The sequence below is a fragment of the Cryptotermes secundus genome, unplaced genomic scaffold (assembly GCF_002891405.2).
Source record: "Cryptotermes secundus unplaced genomic scaffold, Csec_1.0 scaffold136, whole genome shotgun sequence".
NCBI lineage: Eukaryota > Metazoa > Arthropoda > Insecta > Blattodea > Kalotermitidae > Cryptotermes > Cryptotermes secundus.
Window position 1 is genome coordinate 70,480 of NW_019718618.1, and position 19,069 is coordinate 89,548.

Genomic DNA, 19,069 nt, shown 5'->3' on the forward strand with positions numbered 1-19,069 from the left:
AGTGCAAACAGCATTCACAAACTAGTTAGAATATGAAACTCCAACACCAGCTCCGAGGCCCACCCAGTCTCCTATCCAGTGGGTACCGGGAACTCTTTCCCTGGGGGTTAAGCAGCCAGGCAATCAAGCTGACCGCTCACCTATGAGGTGAAAAATGGTGGAGCTAAACCTCCACTCTCCCATATGTCTTCATGTAGTGATGCTTACCTGATTAAGCACACAAACAACTTTACTTCAAAGTACTATTTTCTGGGATGTGACACTGTGTAGAACAATAGGTTATTGATGTTTATAAGCAACATATTGCCTCCATCTTGAGGACTGAGGAGTAAGTCAAGTAAATAGCTTATTGCCCATGTTTTGCTAGCTGCTTTGCTTATTCTTCAATTCCTAATGATGGAGTCGGTGCATTCCTCTGAAACAGCCGTGAACTTATACCAGATTACAAGACATCATAGCTCATAAGATGGCGCTCTTAAGTCAATGCCGTGAGAATTCTGACACATTCGTTATTGACTCAGGATTTTCAATTTGTGAATGATAACTTTCAGTGCTCTCTTATACAGTGTCTCAGGAGGAAAGGTCAATATTCTGGGACGTCACATTATCGATCATCCTAAGCAAAAATGGTGTCCTATTCCGAACGGCTTCTGAGGTACAGCTGTTCGGAAAAGTGCTGCTTATTTTTCATTAGTCTTTGCATGTGTTCTGAAGACCGATGTTGAGCGAAACTATTCTTACTTATCTCACAGATCATCAGGCTATTTGAAAAAGTACAGTGGACATAAAATGTGTAACTCAATTCTCACCACAATTTATGCGGGCAAAATTTTTTGTTACAATATTTAGCCAGCTACAATCCTGATAAATGCAAAACTCCATATAAGTTTGCAAGCAAAGAGTATCAAATATATTTATCCTACTTTAACAAAAATCTGAGTACATTTACAAATCTGAGTAAAACTACCCACTACAAAATTTCATGAACATTCACTTGAAGGTTCTTGAGTTTTATGCTATAGGAGGACACACTGAATTTAATACTTGGTCTTCAAAGTTTTCAAATGTGCGTAAAAATTATCGAAACCAACTTGAAAAGATCTGACACCTTGTGGACTGGTACAAGTTGACCAATGTTTCAAAAGAATGTACTGCTTCCATGTTTAGGCACAAAGATGTGCTAAACAAGCAAACAGAAAGATTATGGTGCTATCTGATTTGAGGCTCCCACGGTAGTGAAATTTAAAATTACAATAAACTTGGCATGACACCATATATGGGTGTTTCGTAGGAACCTGCAGCCTCAATCTTTCGGGGTGCAACTCTTGAACAAAAGTGTCACTATATAAATAAGGATTAACCCTGCCAAGTACCTATGCAAATATGGTTACTTCCACATAGCTTATCACTAATTTGGAACATACTATATGTGGAAGCAATCTGCAACATGGCACAGTACACATATTCAGATTTTAAGATTTAAAATGTTGTGACAATGGCACATTAATACAAATATTGTTTCTGAACATTATCTATCGCCCTGTTTTTATTTAAAAACACGTTTCAAAGACTGGATTCTGTCTCCATCTTCAGGTAAAACCTACCCACTTAGTGAGGGGTGGAGTCCAGCTGGGTCCACTCGGCACGACGGCCACTGATTGACCTACTGTACCTGCCCCGGGTGATTATGATGGAGATTTTGGTGGAATGAAGATTGGCAGGGGAAAATAAAGTACTTGGAGAAAACCCGCCCCAGTGCCACTTTGCGCACCACAAATCCCACTTGACCAGACCTGGGATCGAACCCAGGCCGCCACGGTGGGAAAGCAGCGACTAACCGCTTGAGCTATGGTGCTTCCTTTAAAACCTACTCACTGGGCCCAACTGAAACAGCTAGTCCCTATCTCTGCAGACAGAACCAAGTCTCAGAAACGTTGTTTTTAAATAAAAACAGGACAATGTTTTAGATAGAAACAGGATGATGGATATATGGATAATGTCCAGAAACATAATACATCTGAATTCTGATTATGTTTTGTAAGATGTGTCTACTCATTTGCAAAATATCAAAAGCATTCAAAACTCTTTTAACTTTCAATTATATTTCTATTTGAGCCGATGTTTGCTCCAATTATGTAGACTAGATCTCCCAATTTCTACAACTGGTTCTCCCACAGGACCCATACCCATGCCAATGTAATCAGGGCATTAGCATTCATTGACCAGATTGTGCAAGCAAGAGGGGAAGAAGAGCATGGCTATTTGGATCCTCTGCCATGTATTTCCTATCATGGTCTTTCCTCTGACGCTCTCAGAATCTAGGCTAAATAGCTACAAATGGTAGGATAACTGATGCGAACTAGAAAGGATTTTGAAGGAAATGATCATGGACTAATCAAGGTACTAACCTGTCATAAAAATCATAACAACCTCCATCACGACAGCCGACTTCCAAGTCTAGATTTGAACCCGGGACCTCATAAATATGAAGAAGTGCCAACCATTCACCCGTGATGTTGGCTGACTTGAATTCTAGCATTGCTGGATTAGTGGTTTGAGGGACACATGGGCAAAGGGATGGATTCGTTTCCCTTATCGTCTCTGACGAATTACCGAACCCAAGACATGCAATCTGCACTCATGAACAGATCTTCAGCAAATCCTTGGTGAACCTAGAAAACAGAAATGACAAGAACAGGAGACTTTATGAACAACAGGTTCTGTATTGTTACTTTCAATTAGCCACCATACAAGAAACATATGAATTGAGCAATATAACATAATCATTTCTTATTTTTATATTTTAGGATATTAATGATACAAAACAAGATGTGTAAGACATCAAGACAAAAGGAAATAAAATGTAATACAAAACTGAAGGCGCATGAACCTTAGAACTTCCACATAAAATCTGAAATGGTTTATTGTACTGTAGATTTTAGATCAGAATTGGTAGACATTTTAAATTTTCAAATTTCACACAATTTTCCATTACAATTGTAAAACATTTTGTACATATATAACCTTGGTTATGTTGTTATTGTCATTTTATGAAAACTGTACAATATATAATTTGCCTTAATACTCTTCATAGAACTGGTTTCAATAAATCATTATTAATACTTTATAATACCAACTGACATGAACGCGATTCACGTAAATGTCATCAATTTAAACTACATTACAAAGTATGTTTAGAAATTTAATGAAGGCAGCTATGTTCACAAACAATTACTGAGATTGTAACAGTACACCAACCTAAGGAACACACAAACTCCCCGGCTATTTCCCACTGTTTACACGTGGTAAGTTGGTACAATTAAAATTCTGCACTACTACGTCAGTGGTTCTCAACCTGGGAACTGAACTATCTTGTAGAGAAGCTACCTGTGTTTCTCATCTGCCTCTCTGTTAATTGATAAAATCCTTCACAAAATAAAAAATTACACAAATTCGTGCCTAGTTGTGAACTCACTATTTGAAATTTTGCTTCACCCAGAAAATACAGTGTAACGAACTATTTTTCGAAGGTTTACACGTAGAGCTGTTACTTGTCTCAGCTCAACTGAAACTACATTCCACAAATATGAGAATATTTCTATCCCACATTACGAACCTACGCACTGAGTGACAAGTTAAAAAACCTCTCAAAATTCTCATGAAGGTAACTGTGGTGCATGTCGCATTTTGTAAGATCTCACAAGAATATATTTGATTTATACTATGCATTGCCATTTTTTGTGATGTGACACCATGTAGTAAGGTAGACAAGTTACCAGTGTTACGGAGGAAGCTACTGCTTCCATCTTCATGTTCAACAAATATTTCCATCCATCCACTTATCATATACTCGTATATCTTATATCAGATTTGCATATCCATTAGAAGAATTCTTCTACTTTGAAGATGGAAACAGAAAGCTCCTGTGAAAAACTGATGATTTTCTAATTGACTACACAGTGTCAAAACGCTAAAAGGCAGTAATCTTGGTATTAAAGTTAATTCAATTACATATTTTTAGTAAAAATTTAAGGCAGAGAAACCAAAAGAGTAACGAATGTTACTAGTTACTCGATTTTGAATTACATAACTGCTCTCAGGACTGCAACTCTAACAAAAATATGGAAATTTGCACATCACTGTGCAACACGACAGTCGGAAATGCATCTTGATACAACTGACCATGTGGTTGACGGTCTGACTGCGTACGAACTATTTGTAAATCATCCGCAGCCTAACACACCCACTATATCGTGATTCTTATTACCTTACAAGGCCTCTATATGAACCACATCTGGCACATATTTTTTCTGAGCCACGTTAATTAAGGTTTGGTCCCTATGTAAAGAAAGAGTCCACAGAGTAAATAAAGTACACAAATGGATATAAAATATAAATTTTATAAACAAGTCCAATATTCCTGTCTTTTGATTTGTTTGCAGCTGGAATTCATGTATGAATTTAGCTGTTGGGAACATGTCATGCCTGATGCTGAAAGCTCTCCAACACTTCAGCAAACACTGCAGTAGCCATCTTCACTTTCGTCCAATGATGGCTTCACCTCCGACTCAGTGATTATGACGAGCTCTGTTTAAGGACTTCCAAAACCTTCCATATGCATTAACCCTAAACATGTAAAGGCAATGTTTGCTGAAATGTTGGAGGACCGTCAATATTATTCCTTGCATGTACTTATATACAAGGCATGTTCAAATGAATCAAGTTCATGCATTTGGCCTAACTGCAGTGGTGCAGTGGTTCCAGCAGAAGGCCAAGGAATTCTTCACGGAGGAGATTTATCAGCTGGTGCATCAAAAAGATGGCTATCTCAGTGCCCATTAGCCTTATTTTTAATGGCCTCTACTCCTTCATCCAGAACAATCCCCAAACATGTTTCATTTGAACAATCCTTTCACCTAAACTGTCTTGAAACTTCCTTCCTCTCACACACAATGTAATAATTACAGGTTTTCAGATAACTCTCAGACTTTTAGAAGATTCTGTATGAAGTAAATTCAATTTAAAATATTCATGAGAGTCAAAAACTTTACCAAAAATGTATTAAAAACTATTCTCCAACATTTTATTTGACCTTTGCCACCTCTATGATTTGCAGTAACAAACCTCCACTGGAAGACTTAACAAGGAAAATGGGATAATATTGATGAGACACAAACCTCCACTGGAAGACTTAACAAGGAAAATGGGATAATATTGATGAGACACATTGGTGACACAAATGATGCCCATACTTGAAGTGGCACTAACACCAATTATACATGGACCCATACTGCCATGCTAGTGCTAACAGCTTATGCACACTAATTACCACAACTAGTGGAAGTCAAACATTAATGTAAAACAAAACAGTGTTTTACCATGCCTCAATCCTTTCCTACCCTCTGCTGGATATTATTGGAATTAATAAAACAGATAAACCAGCTATTATTAGAGCAAATAATTCTATTGCAGCAACATTAGAACAGTTAAACCACAATTTAGACATGTAACTTTAAAAGCAGTTAGAACAGTAGACAATTTCTGGTACAGGTCTACTGTTGTGAGGCTTCCTGCACCAAATTTATGCAATTTACTGTCACATTACCACCATGTACCGAGTTGTTATGCCTTTTCTCTGTACATTCTTTGACATCTCTTCTAGTTGATTGTTTAAAGGAACAGAATGCAGGAGTTTTATGTCTTCCCCTGCCAAAGCATTTTTCTTCTTAGATTTTCAAAAAAGTTAATTCATAGCTGGTAGGAGAGATGTTCCAGATAAAAAGGATGTGAGAAGGTTAAGTTTTGATAAGCACGTCTGTTTCTATAGACACAATCTTCCAGTGCTTACCAATGATGCAGCTATGGAAAGAGGGAGGTAGATTTTAGGTTATGCTTTGGTACTATAATCCTACTCATGAAATCTTGGTGGAAGGGTCCTAAAGTTTCTGCTCAAGGACTGTCAGCCATTTGTTGACTGCCCAATCTAACCCTGGGGTGGTAGCAGTGAAGGGCCAGGTTGAAACGATCAAGACCTTATAAAACCTGGAAAGGTGGTCTCACTGAATGGAAGTGGGTTCTATACTGTGAGATGCAGACTCAGTCCAGCAAAGAGGATCTGATATTTGAGGTAGCCTGGTACAGGTTTACAGGTATTTTGGAGGAACATACTGCCTCCATCTTCAGGGATGAAGAGTAAGCCTAGCAGGCAACCAGTACCAGTTACTCTTCTCTTTCCACCTTTCCATTCTACTTGTTTCATTCCTCTGAAATGTCAGTTAAGTTCTACCAGACTGCATGGCATCGCATCCCAGAAGCCACCACTGTAGGAGCCTCAAGTCTGCTGAATAACTGAACTTCAAACACCAGCTCATTCACATTTCAGATGGTTATAAAATTATTACCAATAATACCTGTCAAGAAATGGTAAATGTAAAGACAGCATTCTCTCACGAGGCTGAATGGACCCCGTTCCAGACCCACTACTTCTCAGAAAATCTGGCAGTGCCGGGAATCAAACCCGGACCTCTGAGCACTAGACCACATAGGCAGTCATCATCAAATGACAGTATAATTAATTGGAAAGGGAGGAGAAGGAAGTGGTTACAGCCTAATTTGAAATTTGATATTAGCCTGGCAGGACTTACACAAACCATGAAAATCCTTAACACAGGATAGCCAATCTCTGGGTTTGTTTTTTAACATGGTGCTCTTTGCATAAGAAGCAGGATTATGGCCTTTGGTCTGGTGTTGAGAGAAAAGGCTGTTGCATGTACTGAATAGATTCTTGAGGATTTCATCTTTATGATTCCATATATTTAATAAGGTCATTTTAAGAATTTCTAAGTCAAATTATACTTTCCAGCTTCACTTTTGAATGAAAATTAATGACTGTTCATGGTAATAGTCAGTGCCTGTACATTATCTGAATATAAATAACTTTATATGAATCAAATTCGTTCTTTTGATATCATTATGCATGAACCTAACTGGGCATTACATACAGTTCAATGTCACGGATGACAGCAATTCATGTTTGGCAGGCTGAAACACTGTTCACATTGGACTCTACGTCCATAAAAACCACTTATCTTATATCATATTATCTTGGAAGAACATTTCTTTATAATAAGGATTACTGGTGTATACTATACCTGCTCATGTAAGTATATATATATACATATTTTCAAGGTCTCAGTTGATGCAGTGTGTTACAAGAGGACACAAATGATAACGATCCAGGCTTCGATACAAGTAGTCTGCAACACAGCTGTTTGATTCAACTGTTACCAAAATGTATATGATAGCTCCCTGCCATGTGAACCAGGTAAAGAAATGATTTTCTTGCCCAGTTCTTGCCAATGGGTCCTTTTTCAGACATCGCTGGTTCTTTCTGAAAATTTACACTCAGATTTGAGCTGGTCCTGCAACAAAATAATTCAATTTAACTTTGCTTCGAGGTTCCCACAGCAATGACTATGAAGAGTATTGCCTTCCAGGATGCAATGCTGGGTGGTTGGGTAGAAGTCTGACGTTTCAGAGAAATGCATTGCCTCTCTTTACTGTCTGATTCTTGCAGGCTTCGTACTTCAACCCTGAATATCCGGGCAATACCTATCGGACTATAGGGTGTCTCTACCCTGGAAGACAGACGTCCATGTTCTCTACCATAAGAACATCAAATCCTATACCAAAACAGTAGGAGTCAGGATAGCTCAGTCAGTATAGCGATGGACTATGGGCTGGACAGCCACTCCCCCGCGTCTTCATGCTTAAATAATTCAGCACAGCGACAACTTTACTTTTTACTGTAACAGTATGCGGGAACATTCTATTCAAACCCTGAATCTATTCACTATTTTCAGCACACCTGCTCACTCACCTTTTGCTATTTTGAGCTATAAAAATGTCTAGTGCTTCTAGATAGGGTTTCTGTTCATTTTCCTCGCCTCTGCTCACCTAGACAAAAGCGTAGAATTCATTTCTGACATGGGATACACTAAGAGGGCAGATACTATTAACCCAAATGACAGAGTGATCCTGACAGTGATGTCTGGCACACTGTTTTCTTACCACTTCTGAACTGATAGCTGTTTCACGAGAGACAACCACGACCTTTGGATCCTGTGGCCCCATCTGAGTCATCTAAACAATTAGAAACAAATAACACAGATTCAATATTTCATTGCAAGTTCAACTGAATTTCGACAAATATTAATTTCCAGTTAACAAAGAAACTGTACTGTCCATGTCAGTTTTCTTGAGTTCTAACTTGTGGGTTTGCAGGGACAGAAGTGGGAACCGCTAGGATGCCATCTGTGTGCACCATTCTATTTTACGGCCTCCACCAAGAAACATGTTTTGTTAATGAAGAAAGCCGTCTTCTGGGATGTGGCGCCGTGTAGGAATTTCTACATGGTGCCACGTCCCAGAAGATGGCTTTCTTCTTAGTCACTGCCATAAAACCTCAAATCTTACATGTTTTGTTAATGTCTGCAGGGAGCATATACAGCTCAGGGTCAATGTTTTCTGGTCAGAGGATACCTGCCACACCATAGCAAGTTTGTTGCTGGGACCCTACAAGTTCCCTTCCACAGCACAGCTAGTGAATTTGGGGCTAACGAAATCTGACAAAAACAGTATCTAACATTAATTCAGAAGTCTCTGCATTCGCGCCTGTGCACGGTATCGTGACATCTTAATGTCCAGGTTATAGTCACTTAACACAATATCCCATGAACAACACACATAAATAGTCAGTAGTAAATTGTCTATGCAATCATTTGATTACACTGTCCAGTGTGACTCAAAAGTATATTTATATACATATTGTGACATGTTGACCCCTACCTCCCCAGCTGCACGTAGCTGTAACGTAGCGCTCGCGTAATAGGCGAGTAATCACCCCGCATCCTGGTAGCTATGCAACGCGCAACGCGCGGTGACGTCACGAGCGGAGCCGAAGTGAGCCGAGCGGAGCCGACGTTAGCCGAGTCCCCGCGACCTTGAAGCTATGCAAAGCGAATCAACAGCGGTGACATCACCGAGGGATATCGCGGTTGCTAGGCAGCAGTCAACAACTCCGGACAGCGTGGCTAGCAACAAGGCACCAGACAACAATTGTCCGATCAAGGCTACATAAGGAGCAGCGAAGGCTATTCACAGTCAGTCAGCGAGTTCTGGAGCTACCGCCGAGTGAGTCCTTGAGCTACCTCAGAGTTAGTTCCGAGTTAGCCAGCAACTAGTCAGTTGTCTTGTGGCATTTGGAGTGTACTATTTGTGATACTGCAGATAGCAGTAATCGTAAATCTGTAATTTGGGTGATTGTAAGTGCAAATGTGAAATAAGATTCCCTATATAAAATACGGCGTGAAGTTATTTGTCGCGTTATACCCCCAATACGCGACAATATATATGATGCCTTAAATGTTTCGGTCAATTAATGACCATCTTCAGAAGGCAAATAACAACACTTGAGGAAACTACTATTATATAAATCACAGTACATCAAGTTCAAAGTAGTCCAAAGTTTTATATATAAAGACTTCAAATTGAGCTAAAGCATGGTGAGTTAAAACACTAATAAACTCACCACATTTTAGCTTCTGAGCTATGGTAGTGCAGTTGGTATAGCGACTGCCTACGGGCTGGACGACTGAGGGGTCGGACTTCGAGTCCTGGTAGGGTCAAGAATTTTCTGTTCTCCACATCATCCAGACCGGTTCTGGGGTCCACCCAACATTCTATCCAATGGGTACCATGGGCTCTTTCCCCGCGGATAAAGCGGCCAGGGTGTGAAGCTGACCACTCACCTCCAGCTAGTGCTGAGGTCAAGAAAATGTGGATCTATACATCCACTCCCCTATACACCTTCATGGCATAGTGCTTAATTAGTTAAGCATATGGTTTATGTAACAGTAGTTTCTTCAACGTGTTGTTATTTGCCTTCTGAAGATGGTCATCAACTGACCGAAACATGTAAAGGCATCATATATATATACTTCTGAGTCACACTGGATGATGCAATCAAATCATTCTATACTACTGACTAGCGTGATGGACCAGAATGAATGAAGTTAAAATTAGTAAATTGTCTCCTTAATGCACTTCACACACCAGCACCAAAATATTAACGACACTCACAGAACAGGCATAACAATGAAAAGAAAGAGTTATGTGCTACTTGTGACCACCACATCACTTACATTTATGTGACGTGTCAACGCTTGACTATTCGTGCCTGTGGTAACCCAAAATTATGTAATTTCAGAACTTCTAACCCACCATTATGTTACTCTTTCACTATATCCACAGAAATGTTAACATGCTTGAACTCTGGTTATGTGGACCATCACAGTTAGGTTACCAAACCTTGAGATGGATGCAGGAGGTGTAGAATTGATTCCCCAGTGCAGAAAGCAAAACAATTATGTATATTACTTGGGTACACATATTAGTATATTAATATTTCCCTTACTCCCACATAGCCAATTCACACACTACTACCTGTCAGGTATTTCAGACCTTATGTTCAAGAGGTTCCGAAACAAGGAGGCCTTAGTTTGTCTTTGTTATTTTTAGTTACTGTTTACAAAATAAAATTAAATGACTTTGTAGAGGTCATGTCTGTCTGTGCCATAGTTTTAGCATTTAACTGTCAGGTAATTTCTTTATTTTTTCTTAATTTTGTACGTGAGATGACACTGAAAGTTGTCAGGCAATCACAGCCTACATGGTGTCGCATCTCAGAAGACAGCACTCTTTAAATACATTTTTCATTAAATTCCAATCAATAATCAAAGAACAATAACATACCACTGAACAGTCTCAAAGTAATGCTCTAGACCTGTATATGGAAGGTGCCTGGTTCAAATCTTAGCTGAAACAACTACACTGACTGAGGGTCTTTTGTGATTTTTCTTGGTTCTTCCAGCCAAATGTTAGGTACACCAATTAGACCTTGACCACCTTCTATCAAGTCCTTCCCAATTCATCATTCCTCTAACATCTCACCATTGGACACTATACAGAATGTACAAGGAGGAAAGGTCAATATTCTGGGAGGTCACAGTATCAGTCATCCTAAACAAAAACTGTGTATGTATGTGTCCTATTCCGAATGGTTTCCGAGATGGAGCTATTTCACTATACAGTTCCAAAACTGTTGATAAGAAAGAAATATTACGTGCTGTTTCTAATACTGGTACTTATTGTTCAAGTGACAATGTTGGTACAGTTTACCTAATAAAATACATTTTTTGAAAATTCCACCATCAACATCAATGCACCTTGCAACAGTGTGAGGACATGGAGGGTTGCTCATCTGTACAGTGAAATAGCTCTATCTTGGTGCAACTCGTGTGAGGACATGGCGTGCTGCTCGTCTGTAAATTGTACAGTGTACAGCGCAGTGAAATAGCACAATTTCGGTGCAACCTGTGTAAGGACATGGTGTGGTGCTCATCTGTACAGTGTAAAGTGTACAGTACAGTGAAATGGCTCTATCTCAGTGCAACTTGTGTGAGGACATGGCGTGCTGCTCGTCTGTAAAGTGTACAGTGCAGTGAAATAGCTCTATCTCGGTGCAACTTGTGTAAGGACATGGTGTGTTGCTCATCTGTACAGTGTAAAGTGTACAGTACAGCGAAATGGCTCTATCTCAGTGCAACTCATGTGAGGACATGGTGTGCTGCTCGTCTGTACAGTGAAATAGCTCTATCTTGGTGCAACTCATGTGAGGACATGGCGTGTTGCTCGTCTGTAATGTGTACAGTGAAATAGCTCTATCTCGGAAACCGTTCGGAATAGGACACATGTATATATACATTTTTTTTACTTACAATGACCGATACTATGACCTCCCAGAATATTGACCTTTCTTCCTGGGACACCCTGTATATTCTGCAAATACATCAACACATTCAGGAGCTTCAGTACCAGTACACCCTTCAGCATGTCAAGAAGCTAAGACCTTGCTTAAATGGTGAGTTTACGAATTCTCTGTCCTTATACGATCAACTGAGCAGCACAGTGCTTATGTTAGCTAGGTTAGTATGGTTAGGTTAGTTGGACTTACGCCATCACCATGAGGCAGTGTTTCACCTGACTTGTTGGGATCCAGAGGGCACACCAAGTCCCCAAAGTCCAACTCTGACTTTGACTTCTTGCGCTTCAGTGTGAACTGGCTCTTCTTTGTCACCTGCACAAATAGTTTATAAAGTTACAAAACTTCAACTTCCTCACTCTATAATCAGAGAAGTGCAGGGCGAGATATAAAGCCCTCCAACTTAAAAGATGAAGATGTGATAATGTGGTGCCTGGTCAAGGCCCTTGTACATCTCAGAGGGTGGTGACAAACTAGTATGGAGCAATGGCAGAAAAATGACTAGGGGGATGAAACTGAAGAAACTCAAAGTATAACCTGCTCTGACACCACGCTGACCACCATGAATCTTATGTGACATCAGCTAGGGGCAGTCCTGCATCTCTTACAAAGTGTGGTACACTGCTCAATGGTCACTTGGTTTCATAAAATCAATTCCAAAAGTAACAGAAATTTGATGCACCTGTAGCCTCACAGTTACACAGGATGTTTCTTTTTTTACAACAACTTCCACAGTAAAGTACTTACTTTAACTTTAGTGGTTGCAGAAAGAGGAACATATCCTAAAGTGGCCTCAGCTTCCCTTTTCTCTTGGATACATTCACGTCCCAGGAGTTCTTTAAAGTGCGTATTGAGGTGCCGTCGCAATAAGGTTTTGCTGGGTGGTATTGAGAGCAAACTGGCCAGCAGCTCAGCTGTGAAACGTGGCTCATGAACCATCAGACCTCCATGAACCCCTTCACAAAAAGCAATAGCATTAGTGTTTTCTTGCAAGGGGAGGAATAAGGGTAGAATTTTCACATTTCATGGTGGAAAATACCATACAGAGAGAACAAGTATTTCATCACAAACTAAGATTTAAGGTTCTCATGGTGGTAAGTACGAACACTATCATCTCCTGCATTGTGATGTCACATAGACTGGAAGATCATAAGCAACGTTTTGGAGGAACCTGCTGCCCTCATCATCAGTGTTGAAGACTAGTCTACCCTATAGACGGAGACAGCGGGTTCCTCCAGAATGCTGGTAAATATCTACATGACTGCATTGTGTAAGATCCTAGAAGACAGTCATCTTTATTCTTCTGTTACTGCATATGATTTAAGGTTCCTTGGTGATGACTGTAATAAACTAATGCTTGTTTAACTTGTGGGAGCCACCCACATTGAATTAAGCCCTAGCCAATCATTGTGGACCACAGGAGCTCCAGCGCCCATAGGTTCGTGCACTGCCTAGTGACAATGTATAAAGATGCGGACCTCCGACACGCTAGCCACAGTTGTAGCTATGCCTACATCAAGACAGCAGAAAAAGAGCTAGTCTCCGAGGATGAACACCATCAGGCTCACTCTGCACAGGAACAGCGAGCCTGGTAGCAACACCAGCAGTCGACTCTGCTAATGGTTGCCTAGACCCATCAGTGAACTTCCTGATAGATCTAGGCAACCACTAGCGAAGTCACCTGCCAGTGTTTTTGAAATACAGCAAGTGTGAAGTCATCTGTGACTAAGACTGTTGCATTGGGATAAGTAACATACTGAGAGGTGCAGTGACATGTAACATGATGTCGAACATCTGCATAACATAGACACCTTCCAAGAAAATCTGACTGTCTGTCGTCCAAATACCGCTTATTTCTATCAGCATATCCTTATGTATTAACATCTAAAAATCTAATATTCCATCGACATTCCTCTTCTAAACAAGTTCAGTTGACGAGACTATTTGTTTCACCAAAGACGACAATCTGTAACATGAAATTTTAGTGTCATGTTCAAAAATTGGTTTTATCAGATGTCAAATTTGTTAAATCACTGATAAGTGTGTGAGAAGGACATATGAATTTCATTAACATAAAATATACTGATGATTGGCGTCTTCTCGACATGATGCCATGTAGTCTGGTACAGATCAATATCATCACATCACATGTCAGAAGACAGTTACCTTCAGAGGCACGGCCATCAGATCTTCAAATCTCAGGCTAACTGGATGCAACTCACCACACTCGATGGACAGTATAATTTCTCATCTATCGATGTAACTGCCACTTATTAAAATGAATACTTTAGCTCATAATGCAATCAAGGAACATATTACCTGAGCCTCGAAGGTTTGGGGCATATTCTGCAAGGTCCACAATCCGCAACCACTCCATGACACGGTGATTTGTCCACAGAGCCACATCCTGCGCTGTTGGTTGCTGTGGATCGTCAGGTAGGGACCGTCGCTTTAAACAGTTTGGCTCAAACTTGTTATTCCTCAGCACCTTAAACGTAAGACAAACATGAATGAAGAATTATGTAAGGTGTGGTCTTTTGGGTTAGGATACTGTGTAGACTTGTAGGTGGTTATTGAAGCTCTGAAGGAACCTGCTACCTCAACCTTTAGGGGCACAGATGGATGCAGGAGGTTCCTTAAAAACTATTGGTGATATTACTCTTATTTCTTATAACTGATTACTCATGTTTATCACAATAATTTCTTTTGATACTGGATTTGAGGTTGCCCCCAGTGGTGATTATGAACAGTGCTTTCTTCTGGATTACAATGTTATGCAGTCCACTGAAAGTCAAGTGATGTTTTGGCAGAACATGTTGACATGTTCTTCTGAAACATTGGTGGATTACAAAACATTATAGCTCAGAAGACAAAACTCTTTGGTTTCTGTTAAACTTACTAACAGGTACATTTTCGCTTGCCTGCAATTTTCAATGCTTCCATACTAGCCAATAAATTTAAGAGACACTGTTGCGATATGGGTAGATAGTCAGTTACAAGAATTCACCTTGATAATATAAAGCACAGATAGATTTGGTCAACTGGTCAGTGACTATACAAAATGCCTTTCAAAATTTATTTTCAAGATTCAAATAACTGTTTCTATACCTGGATTCCTCTTCTAAGACTCGCTACATGGAGATGTGATGTCACATGCAGTACTGCCAGTTCATCCATGGTCAGCCGATGCAGAAGTCTTCCATCAACTCTGGCAGCCAGAAATGTCTCCTTATATTGTGGCAACCCCACATCATCTAACCATCGCAATACCCACGCTGTATCCAGCTCTCCAGCCGGGATAAGATGCGGATCCAGAGTCGCCACTGTGCCTTGCTGCGACAGTAGGGCTAGGTGCAGTTTCTTCCGGTGGATTGGATGCTGTAGGAGATATTCATGCATTGATAGTCTCTCCAAATACCCAACCCTTAACCTTCAATGTAGGATCTTATCAGACAACTGTTCCAATGCATGCTCTGGTTCAGCAAACCCCATTGGGCCCAGCATTACAGAATAATGGTGTTTCTAAGATGGGGTAAGCTGTTCTGTATTTCCTACATGTTAAGATTCAGCATAGGCTGTACTAGACATGTCATCAAGAACTGGGCACTTCACATTTCTCTGTGATCTTTCTTTGACCAAAGAATACCTTTCATTAACTGATGTAAACAAAAGAACGCATAAAATTAAGCTAAGGGTGGTAACTGGAGATCAAGAGGGAGTTGCCGCCCTCTAACCCCTAGAAAGATTCCTGTTTCTGTTACAGGCTGAGCTGACCCCAGGGCCATAGTGTTGCTGACAGGTGATAAACAGTAATCAAAAAAATAAATAATTCATCCAGTCTGGGACTACTTCCAAATACGGATCTACTATAATGACTTCAGAAAAGTGACATCATCAGGAACTATGTTCCTCGACATATACAGGTTATGTACCTTAATTCCAAGTTCCTTTTCGAGCTCATGATTTGAAGCTTGCAAGAGGTGCGTGCCAGTCTTGACCCATCGTTTGGCATCATTTGCATAGCAGTCTAGCCCCAGTTCTTGCATCCATCCACAGATGGCTTCACTGTCCCATTCAGCAAAGGGCCGGTCTGGCCTACAACATCCATCAGATATGAACATCTATACCAGTGGTTCCCAAACCATTTGAGCTTAAGTTTCCCATAATGTGAAAAAAGTTTGAGGCCCCTGAAACTATACAAATGACTTAAAATTCATCAGATTTGAGGTTCATAGTGGTCACTATGAACAGTATTATCATGGGGAATGTAACAGCATGTGATCTACTAGGAGTTCTTCCAGAATCACACTGCCCCTGTATACCGAATTTAAGAGTAAACCATGCAAGCAACAAACAAATGGAATGCTGCACACAGAGTACGAAAAAAAAAAAAACCCATGGCCTGTAGTCCACAAGCGAACTATACTGATCAAGTGACTGCCGCTTCTCGGCAAAATTAGTGCCAACTTTAGTGGGATAAGAGGGTGTCACGTGGTCAGTCCAACGGATCCCCACGACTGTTAATCTCGGTTTTCTAGACCGGAGCCACTAATTCCTTGAAATGGCTTCTCAATTATCCTCATGAGGCTAAGTAGACCCTGTTCCAGATCCACTACTTCTCAGACAATCTAGTAGCGCCGGGAATCGAAGCTGAGGCCTCTGGATATGTAGCCAGGAACTCTGACAACTAGACCACAGAGGCGGTCACACAGAGCATGCAGCACATAAAAAACTGAGTATAGGAATATTTTATCTATACTTCTGAAATAATTCACTTTTCCAATTGTTTGTATTGTGTTGCACTATCTCTCCATGTACTTCCAGAAATCTACCTTGCTTGCAAGTGTCTGATTTCAGAATGTGTTTGTTCTACATCACATTTAAACTGCAGCTGATTCCCTGACTTCAAACCCTGTTTCTCAAAACCCGATGTTACTAGACACAGCACATGGCAATGCTCAAGTGACAATATGCCTTTAAAAACAAGATCAGAGTGGGGTAAAGATGGAGGTGGGAGAAGCAAGCTAGAGAAGAAAGAAAAATGCCTGTTACTGCCAGAAATCGAAAATTAATCAACTACCTTTACTGTTTTTATTTTGCATTACACTACATTCCATCCTATTAGCATATATAGTATTCTTATGCCTCGGTCAACACAACATTTCTATAATAAACAAACCAATTTTTAAATGAAATAATGTATTGATAATTTGCTTTCAGATATACTATGAAATTAAAACGAATATTGCCGACTCCTAAGGAAGCCCCATACTATACGACATAAATCCATTATGTCAGAAAAATAATCTGAGGAATTATAAATTTTATTTTATGCTAAACGGAATTATATTTTTTNAACTATGAAATTAAAATTAATATTGCCGACTCCTAAGGAAGCCCCATACTATACGACATAAATCCATTATGTCAGAAAAATAAAACTATGAAATTAAAATTAATATTGCCGACTCCTAAGGAAGCCCCATACTATACGACATAAATCCATTATGTCAGAAAAATAATCTGAGGAATTATAAATTTTATTTTATGCTAAACGGAATTATATTTTTTATATTATTTTTAAATGAAATTTATGATTTAAATTTAACATTTAAAAATTTAATGCAAACTGAACGAAAATTTATAAATCACTGATCTGGATTCACATTGATAAATAATCCTATAATGAGTGACATATTCATGTACCGATTGCCTGATGATGACCCGACAGGGTTGCAACATGTAGCAATACTTCCGCACAATAAATAATTACTAATACAGTAGTACTGATTTGTTTATTACAGAACTGTCACGCTGTCCGATGCATTAAGAATACTTATAATCTACCCTGCAGCCAGTCGCCATACAGACTGGGCCACATAGCTTAACTAATACAGTACACGTATAGGGAAACACTTTATTGTATTTTCCACAGATCACAACTCCAGGTCTGGTACAGGAGAGACTGAGTCACATGAGCAGTCTAACCTACCTTGGTTTTATAACTGGCTGATTGGTCCAACCAAGTCTTGGTCCTGCAGTAGCTCGTATGCCTCCTCGGCTGAATTCTCCTTCCCCAGGGAGATCATCCAAATTACCAGAACCACTACGTTTCATACTGCAAGAATAAAATGTATATATACAGGGTGCCCCCTCACTGGTGTCTCACCTTGTCGTGGTGAGGGGGTTTGAATATGCCAAGGACCCTGAGACCTATACCAGCAGTAGCGTAGCTACTGGCACGGCCTCCCTTGCTGCACAGGTCAAAAGGTAGGCATAAGACGAAGAGAGACACCAAAAACCAAAAACTGATGATGGAAGCATCATCATCAGCAGCGACTTGAAGCACAGAGCAAGTGATGCTCGAGATGGTTCAAGTTCGTACAGCAACAGGCGTGACCAGGGCGGTTTGAACGGCTGTTGTACTGCTATGTGGAAAGCAAATGGAAAAACTACCACATTATCACTTTTCCTGGATAGTCTCTTTCCAAAAACAGAGCTACCATGTATGTGAGATGTTTCCTCTGGAGACAAAACAAACCGGAGGAGCGGCGAGAAGTGACCAGAAGACGAGGAAGAAGACGTAAGAAGATGCTGGATGACTTTGGGGACAGAAGAGGATATTCTTATTTGAAGGAGTCAGCTTGAGATCGTATTAAGTGGAGAAACTGTTTTGGAAGAGACTATGGACCTGTTGTCTGACAGATTACTGATGAATGAATGAATACAGGGTGGGTCAAAAATAGGTTTAGAATTCTGAGGGTACATAGTGTGACATGTCTAACCGTTGCTGGGCAACAGGAGGTAGAATGAGTTACCACGAAGACAGACCCTTGATAAATGGTTGGTTGCAAAGTTATGCAACAGTAAGGAAAGCGGTGTTTCTCCATGCCATGCCGAGTAGAGCCGCAGTGAGCTGAGCGGAAGCGAGCTGGTTGCTACACAGCAATAAACAACTCTTGGTAGCATTGCCCAGCAACGCCTTTAAACACTGCATTTAGGCAACACTGAAGCGATGTGGGTTTTCTGCTGTCTGACTGAGGGTTTATAAGGGAGACTGAAATGTGTAAGGAGAGAGTTAAAATGTAGCAGCTGCCGAAGACAGTTGAAGTCTATCAGTCACTGGGTTAAGTTGTAGGGAGTGAATTGTGAATGTGAAGACGTCACAAGCAGTCAATTGAAATATCA

General features: G+C 40.2%; 2 protein-coding genes across 13 annotated transcripts in view; both read right to left on the reverse strand.

Annotated features, from left to right (window-relative positions):
• LOC111861716 (protein O-linked-mannose beta-1,2-N-acetylglucosaminyltransferase 1) overlaps positions 1 to 4,504 on the reverse strand; it is a gene marked incomplete at its 3' end in the record, with an annotated part of 74,688 nt that extends 70,184 nt beyond the window's left edge. The window contains exon 1 of the mRNA XM_033750433.1: positions 2,409 to 4,504. The remainder of the gene's footprint in view (positions 1 to 2,408) is intronic.
• Positions 4,505 to 4,604: 100 nt separating this feature from the next.
• Positions 4,605 to 19,069, reverse strand: part of LOC111861588 (liprin-beta-1) — a 129,081-nt gene continuing 114,616 nt past the window's right edge. For 9 of the 12 annotated variants that reach the window (XM_023846328.2, XM_023846314.2, XM_023846320.2 and 6 more), the window contains 7 exons: positions 17,874 to 17,999; positions 15,814 to 15,976; positions 14,990 to 15,259; positions 14,201 to 14,369; positions 12,629 to 12,837; positions 12,074 to 12,196; positions 6,482 to 8,142 (listed from right to left, as the gene is read on the reverse strand). In XM_023846328.2, coding sequence (XP_023702096.1) covers positions 7,957 to 8,142; positions 12,074 to 12,196; positions 12,629 to 12,837; positions 14,201 to 14,369; positions 14,990 to 15,259; positions 15,814 to 15,976; positions 17,874 to 17,999 — 1,246 coding nt within the window. In that variant the 3' untranslated portion in view covers positions 6,482 to 7,956. Of the gene's footprint in view, positions 5,125 to 5,177; positions 8,143 to 12,073; positions 12,197 to 12,628; positions 12,838 to 14,200; positions 14,370 to 14,989; positions 15,260 to 15,813; positions 15,977 to 17,873; positions 18,000 to 19,069 lie in introns of those variants that run through there. The other 3 variants (XR_004512738.1, XM_033750487.1, XM_033750484.1) reach the window with 3 other exon arrangements.